General features: G+C 25.4%; 1 protein-coding gene and 1 long non-coding RNA gene across 6 annotated transcripts in view; both read left to right on the forward strand.

Annotated features, from left to right (window-relative positions):
* LOC100165756 overlaps positions 1-971 on the forward strand; it is a 4,916-nt gene extending 3,945 nt beyond the window's left edge. For 4 of the 5 annotated variants that reach the window (XM_029486984.1, XM_003245755.4, XM_016805950.2 and 1 more), the window contains one exon: positions 513-971. In XM_029486984.1, the coding sequence (XP_029342844.1) occupies positions 513-708 (196 nt within the window). In that variant the 3' untranslated portion in view covers positions 709-971. The remainder of the gene's footprint in view (positions 1-512) is intronic. The other variant, XM_001950890.5, reaches the window with a different exon arrangement.
* A 722-nt stretch (positions 972-1,693) lies between these two features.
* On the forward strand, positions 1,694-3,618 carry LOC115033703. Its single transcript, XR_003839003.1, has 2 exons — positions 1,694-3,321; positions 3,396-3,618. It is a non-coding gene; the product is annotated as an uncharacterized LOC115033703 (long non-coding RNA).
* The last annotated feature ends 5,042 nt before the right edge of the window (positions 3,619-8,660 follow it).

An 8,660-nucleotide genomic window follows, 5' to 3' on the forward strand; every position in this document is an offset into this window, starting at 1 on the left:
AATATGTCTATTAACTTTTCTGTTTGTACGTTTAGAGAGGGCTAAGCCCACTCAAACCCCTCCCCCAATTTCCGCCTATGAAAATTTGTACATAAAAGCTCATTCATATTTTTACTTTAAGTTTATGTATTTCTATACAATATTCTTTTCTTTAATTGCTATTTATTATGAAAATAAAACTAAAAAATCAAACGTTGAATAAAATTAAATATAAATATATTTTATTTTATTCATTAAGTAATAGTAGTATTATACTGTTATAAAAAAATTTTAAAATTGGTTGTTTAACACCAAAAAATATATTTATTAGGTCATTTTTAATTGTTGAAATAAGTATTTAAATTAAATATTATATCTAAATCATTGGATCTGATTCCACTTAAATGTATGCTATGGTTTACAACTCATTTCAATAGCTTAGACTAATTAAGTTTTAAATCATGACATATATTACCTACTGTTGAATGAATATTAGGTTTATCATGTTATATGCTACATTTATTTTTAAATAGGAATGATAATGTTGATAGATGCAGTATTGAAACCTTATATGTTCGCAACTATCCAAAAGTAACCGATGCATTTTTGAAGACTGCTGTCAGAACTTGTCCATACCTGAAATCGTTAGATATTACTGGATCATGTTGCACTTCAGCAGAAATTGAATATTATAAAGCAAATAGGCCTAGTACAAAGGTAATATGCTAAAAAGACTGAAAAATAATAAATACGTTGACATAGGGTAATATATTGATATGTGAGAAAATGAGGTGAGGTGAAAGAGTAGTAAGACATGTTCAATCCTTATATATTTTGTGTTATATAAAACTTATAACTAATTCTACAGTATATTGATATTAATGAACCAGTTTAAAATTAAATGTATTAGTGTTTGTAAATAATTTATTCTTTCTATTTGTCATCTTATTACTTATGATTCACAAAAAGAGTTTAAACTTAAATATAAAGTTCAAAAAAATATAATTTTATGTTTAAAAAATATGCTAGGTAACCTTAAAGTAATTTTAATTATATATAGGTATAAATTATTTCACACCTAACCTTTTTATAAATTAATCTTTTCATATTTTAGTATAAGGTAACATTGAATAAATTTTTTATTATTCTATATTACATTTTATAATGCACTAAATATAATTTATTTAAAATCAGTTGACAATGAATCTTAGTACTTAAATTATAATTTTAAACACTAATTATTATATATACAAATATTGTACATAATATACAGCTATAATAATAAGAAAAGTGGATAAGATGATACTTTTTAAAAAATGTTGAAATTTTTACCTAATTTAGATGAGTTTAAATTTAAATTAGTGTTTTATGTGGGTTAGGTACTTACTTAGTCTGAAGATCACTACAATTATAATACAATTTTTAAGTTCCAAAAAAAAATCTGGAACAATGGAACAATCAATACTCTATTTTGTGTCTGAAGACATTAAGTAGTTACAGTAATTTTGTAATTGTAATTTCATGCTCTTCTAGCGTGTTGTGGAAAATAGTTTCTTTTTATTATATTTGAAACCTATCTAATATTTATATAATATATTCTTATTTTTATGTATTTTGTTTTTTAAAAATTTTTAATTTCTTTAGAGATATGTATATATAATAATTGGTTACTTAATATTATAATTTAATAACAAATCTTTTAAAAAAAAATATTTACTCAAGTGCAGTTTTTAATTACATATTATTTATAATAAATAAAAATAAATACTAAATAGAATAATAAAATACCAACAATCATAATTGTTAGAAATAAGCTTTTAAAACCAAATGCATTAGTTCCATTCATAAAATTAATAGTTCTTACAATATATTATAGTAATATAAATTTCTAAGAATATAATATAATTGTAAAATAAAAATGACCAGGAGAATATATTAGAGCTAAATATAGTGTCAGTAAATATTTAATAGAATATTGAAAAATATAATAATTACCATACATGTTGTATCCGATATTTACCTAATTATAATTAAATATTCTTAATTGTCATATAGTGTGCTCTACTCCTTATAAGTTATAAACAATACACATTTTATGTAACACAAATTTCTTACTATGCCTGTATAATATAATTTTACACTTCATGGTTAATTTCACTGAATATAAGTATAATAATATATTCCTATTTTCTAATTTATTCAATACTCAAATACATCTTCTTATGTGTTTCTTTAAATACTACTAAATTTGTTAATTGTATATAAGTTTAAATATGTTATATTCAGATAATTTTAATAGTATTAACAACATTAATGTTATAAATTTATAAAATTTAAGTTCAGATACTAGCTGTTTATGATAAGTTCTTACAGTAATTATTACTTTTAATCTGTTAAAAGTTATTATAAATATATACTTAATGGCTAATAGAATAGTTTGAATAAATACTGAGAAAATAAAAAATAATGATAGTAGCAGTTTATGTTAATAGTTTTAAACATAATTATATAATTAATTTATTGTTTATTTCTAATTTCTAATTATTTTCTAGTGTATTTAAAATATTTGTATCCAACATTTTATATAGCATTGCAAGTATAAAATATTATTATTCAAATTATATACCAAATAATAATACAGTACGTTTGAAAATTTTTTTTTTATATTTATAAGCAACATGTAATATTAAGGGCCAGTTGTATCATCTCCAATGAAAGTTAACCGGAGTTCAATTATCCGAATTTTCCCGGTTAAATAATCTGTTATCAGTTGATTAAACGTAATCAAAGTTTAACCGTAGATGGTATAACTGCCCCTTAGTTTAAATAAAGCTGTTGTATATAATAAACAGAACATTTTTAAAATAATTTTTCACTTGTACATATAGATATTAGCGACTTATGGACATTTACTCCTATTTGAAACTATTCAAATTAGTTTTATTTGCTTTCTTACGATTACATTGAATTGTTTACACATTTTAATTTTAAAACTCAATGTTTTTTAAAAACAAATGTTTACTTATTTGATGTAAAAAATTTGTCAGCTATTATTTCTAAAGATGTCAATAGAACATTTAGACAATTTTGTTTATTATATATGCTTATACCATTTAATAAGTTCATTTATGATAAAAATTTTTTAATTTTAAATAAATTATAGGTTTGGTAAAAGTACCTATGTTATTTATTTTTAAGAGTTTGTATGTATCATTGATATTTGAATCAAGCAATTGATTTTTGTGTTGATGTATTGTTTTATATTGTGTTCTATGAGTTCAACTTATTTTTGGAATGTTACTGGAGTGAGTCTATAAGGGATTTGTTTTTTTTCAATGATGTGTAAGTATGTTTTTTTATGTAATACGTAGGCAAAATTATCATCATAATATCATGACTCTTGTATCTATTTCAAGTATAAACTACAATCAAGAGTGACTACGGGGTGATTTGAAAAAAAAAAATTATGGCATAATATGGTAAGCCGCATAATATATTATAAATAACATACGGGTATACAGTTTAAAAAATATCAATGAAGCAATGACTAAATACATTATGTGTATGAAAATACCACGTAATATTTGATTAATAAACTTTTTGTGATTTTTTTTTAAGAAATAAATTTGTTATGCATTATTACATGTTAATGTTGTTCGATCGTTAAGTGATTCACAAAAAACTTCTTTGATTGATGTTGTATTTATTATTTTAATTATATAGGACAGGGACGGGCAACTGACAGCCCAAGGTCGCATTCAGCCCGCCGACCATTTTTCACTAGTTCGTGCTACATTTCAAATAAGTTTATAAAAATATGAAATGTTAGGATTTTTCTGTATTTTATTTTATTATTTTTATAAAATTATCTACATTTGACAAATGGTTTACAATAATACATTTTTGTGTAACACCGAAAAAATAAAACCGGTTTTTTAAAAAATCGGTTTTGCGTGTTTATCATTTTTTCTCAAGGCTTTGCACCCGTTTAGCCCATATAGCCAAAATCTTTAAAAAACCCATAAAAATTATCAAAACCGTAAACCCATATAACCCGATTGATTTTGATGACGTATATCCCGAAACACCCAAAACCAAAATTAAATTCGGGTTTTAACCCATAACCCGTATAAAAAAAAATATTACATTTTCAAGTGACATATGAATTTGTATGTATATTTCATGGAGAATTCAGTTTTTCATAATTGAGGGGTTGAGCGCAACAGTGGCTTAACCCTCCAAAATTCATAAACTGAGATATTAATATAAATTTGTTTAGAATTAAAAATATTACAGTGCAACACCGGCCTATTGTTTTTAAATTTATTTTACCACTAGATGGCAGCATTATATAAGTTGTTGCATCAACATAATATTTTATGTTTCGTAATAATGCAACTATAATAAAAGCTGTATTACTCCCATTAACCATTTGTAGGGTTAGGCCATTGTTGCGCTCAACCCCTCAATTGGGAATATTAGTTACATGTGACAAGTGTGATACAACTGATAAATTGTTTTGATTGTTTTGAATTTTGTTATTTTTAAATTTGTAATATAATATTATTATGTCCGTAGTGAAAATTGTCTTGTGTATGTATTTTTCTTTATTACTTTTTAATAATTTGTTGTTAAAACATTTAATATTTAATATTATACAATTTTAAATTATATTACGTGTTTCACTACTGTATTAGACATTAGTAGGTACTGAAAAGTTGATAGTATAACTTTATACTTTGCTTAATCAAATTTAACACTTTACGTACAACAAAATTGATATATTAGGTACTCGATTTTAAATAACCGATAACCCGAATAAATAAACTGGCAAAACAAAACCCATATTCTTTAAAATGAAGAAAATCTGAAACCACAACCTCTATTTTTATTTGAAGCACCCGAAACCATAACCTAGAGCTGTTCGATTAATTTTTTTACCACTCGATTATTAATTTCACATTTTATCGATTATTTCGATTAATCGAAAATTAATAATCAAACCAAAATTCGATTTTATAACGACTAATAATTAATCGATCACCAATTTTTTCAATGACTGATTATCCGATTAATCGAATTTTTTTTTAATGAAGATTAGTGTGTTGGTGTAAAGTAAACACAGACCCACTCAAAATGGAATAGAGTACAAAATTCCCAAACTGCTAAAAATAGAAGTTCATTCGAACCGTCAAAACAACGATTAATCATCTTGTTTATTCGAAAAATTCGATTAATTGATTAATCGGAAATTCGATTACTTGATTAATCGAATTTAGTTTATTTGGCGATTAATCGAATTTTATGAAAACTGTAAAATAATCGTCGTAATAATCGATTAATCGAAATAATCGAACAGCCCTACCATAACCCGAATAAATCGTTTGGGTGCAATACCTTGCAGTTTTTCTTCTTTTTTTTTGACGCTTTCTAAAACTAATTGGAATATTGAATTATAACCTCCAAAAGTAGAGATGTAAAATTTACGTAACTTTTTTTGTTGGTAATTTACCGAGAAAAATGTTCGTCAGTTTTGATAATTTTGGTATGTTACCGTAGAGACACCCCCAGGAATTTCTCTCTGCCGCATTTTCAGGAGATTATAGTTATAATTATGGTAACATTTATTTGTTTCATTTACTGGATAGTAGGGTTTTCAATTAGGGCGGTCCTTCTTTTTAAATTTTTGTGATAGATCGCTAAGTAGGTTCCAATATCTGAATCGCGGACATCCCCCCCTCCCCCGATATATTTTTGATACGGACATGTTTCCCCCAAGTTAACTATTTAATAATTCTATACCTAATATTATTATTTAATATGAATATATTTGTGCCTATTGTCTAATATTTTCAAATATTTTCATAAATACCTATAATAACTTATTATAATATTTTAGATCAACTGAATTACTTGAATCAAATTCACAAGCAATCATTAAATTGTTAAATATTCAAACTGGTACAGTTTTGACTAAACATAAAAAAATGAATATGTACAAAGGCTAAAAAATATAAGTTAAGAAATAACAATAGAATCAGAATTCAAATGTTTTTTACAAAATGCATCATTTTTATTTCGGAATTTTTAATCATTTTTTAAAATTATTAATTATATTTTACTTTATACCTATTTATTTTTATTTAAAATTTTGTATTGTTTAAAAGTAAATAGTTCAGTTGATCAAACATATACATTTATAAATTTATATTTTCTAATTCAATATTACTAGTCAATAATTAACTTTAAAAAAAATGAGGGGAAAATATCCGCATCAAAAATATATCGGGGGAAAAATGTCCTACTAGGCCGAAAACAGTCGAGGGGGGGAATGACCATTTACCCCAATATCTATAGGAAATTTGAACATAAACAGATAAGTTTAACCGGTACCCCGAATCCCTCAAAAGTTTAACATTACTAATATTTTAAGAAAAAATTGAATGTTAATTTAACAAACAATATTAATAATTATTTCTACATTTTTAATTAATTTCAGTGAATATTTTATCTTGTATTTATGTATTGTAATTATATTATATAGGTGCTTTTGTTGGAATTTAAATAGTATGGACGTTTTACATTTTACAGTATCGACTATTCTATTCTATTATATGTTATGACTGATGAATATTAGCCTTATTAAGATGTTTAATTTGAGGTGCCACATGCAAATTTTTTTCTGTAAAAAAATAATTGGTAAATTTACTGAGCTTACATCTCTTCCTAAAAGTACCAACTTGATTCACTTTTCTACCAGAAAATATGCTGATCTCGAATATCGGAGAATTTTTACTACCCAAAATCTTGCTGTCATTGCAGACAGAAAAAAAACATAATTGTAAAATGCAATACACATATTTAAATCTTTAAATGAAAATTTAGGTTACTCAAATAATAATATTCGTGGGTACCATATTTGGTATTGATTATTTCTTATGTAGGTATTAGATTCTGAATGTATATTGATGGAGTTGTTGCGGTTTAAATATTATAAAATATGCCTTCAGACACAGTCGTACTATTTAAATTACTTTTTGAGTCTGATATTTTTTTAACTAGGTACATACCTATTGAATTTGTGAACATGTGTGTAAATATAAGGTAAGCATTAATAAAATTCATCGCTATAACACTACATTTCTGAATCAGTATAAAAAGTAGCCGGCATAGTTTCAAAGTTATGGTCATGTCAGCTAGTCTTCTCAAAATGCGCATTGTTTGAATTTAGATAATTAACGTTGGCTTAAAATAGTTGATCTAAATACTAATTATAATTAGGTACCTATATGCATTAGCAGTGCATTACACCTGAAATTTAAATGTACTTATTCCGGTTATGAACATCCTGTGCATGTTTTTTTTTTACATATTATAAATTTTTTATATACTATGATGACCAAACTGTGACAAGTAATTTAATATTATATACGATATAGGTTGGTAGGTACCTAATATCCATTACTGTTAACTTCTACAACTCGTTCTTGGCGATCAATATCATCAACACACTCCTCAGCCCAAAATACGTTTTTCATCCGTCGTAACTACCAACTTTTAACGAAGTGCTATTACGTAGTTACGTCCCCATCGTTCATAGATACCTATCACAAGAAATAGGTAGGAAGGAAATCTATCGGTAAACCACGTATAGAAAACATCTCAGCTTTTATGAGTAGATGGTTATGGATTAATAGGTAAATGGTTTTACGTATTTTAGAATATTTTGAGCTTTATAGTGCAAAGTTAAGAGCATTTTTTAAATAACTTATGTCTATTGAATTACAAAAAAAGGAACTATTATTAAGTATATTAAAAATTCTCGATCGCTGATAGCTATAAACTGTAAAGTATGAATACATTAGTTGTTTAAATTTCAAACAACAAAATATATTATTAAAATAATTTCAAATTTAATTGTTTTAATAATTCATGACTCAACAAATTTTCGATCACAAAATGTTGGCACCTGGGACAGTTATTGCCACCCCCCCCCCCCCCCTAAATGTGGCCCAGACTTATATTGTGTTCAATAAATATACAGCAAGTAGGTATAATTACAATCTGCTCACCTGCTCTGTCTGTGAATGAGTGTTACCTATAGGTACCGACATTAACAAATTAGATAAACGGACAAACGGTAGCGAAAGTGACATTTTAATGGTTTAGGAGGGAAATGACGATTCGGTTGAAAGATCATCAATGTCTCAAAATTATCTGAATTTAAGCCTCTTTTTAGTCACCTTCGACGCACGGAAATGTAATTTTATATCTGTGGACGTCGTTTTTAGTATGGATAATGATCCTGGTATTTATAAATTTCTCAATATATAGGTACGTATTCGAGATTTACATTTATGATTTATACCTATATAGGGATTTTAGTTTGGAGAGTGATTCAGTAATATACAATCAGCATTCTACATTTAATTAATTAATTAAATTTCAATAAAGTTTATAAATATTTTACGTATAAAATAGAAAAAAATCATAATTTAATTTGCTTGCAAAGTACTTGCATAATTTAACACAGTACCTACCTGTTTTTACTTAAACATATTTTGAAGCTCACGTATTAACAATATACACATGATGCAACGGTTTAAATATACCTATATTATATATCTATCTTAATTTTAATAATTATATCGTATCTATTTAATGTATGCAAACCAAAAGTT

Source organism: Acyrthosiphon pisum, chromosome A1, assembly GCF_005508785.2.
Source record: "Acyrthosiphon pisum isolate AL4f chromosome A1, pea_aphid_22Mar2018_4r6ur, whole genome shotgun sequence".
NCBI lineage: Eukaryota > Metazoa > Arthropoda > Insecta > Hemiptera > Aphididae > Acyrthosiphon > Acyrthosiphon pisum.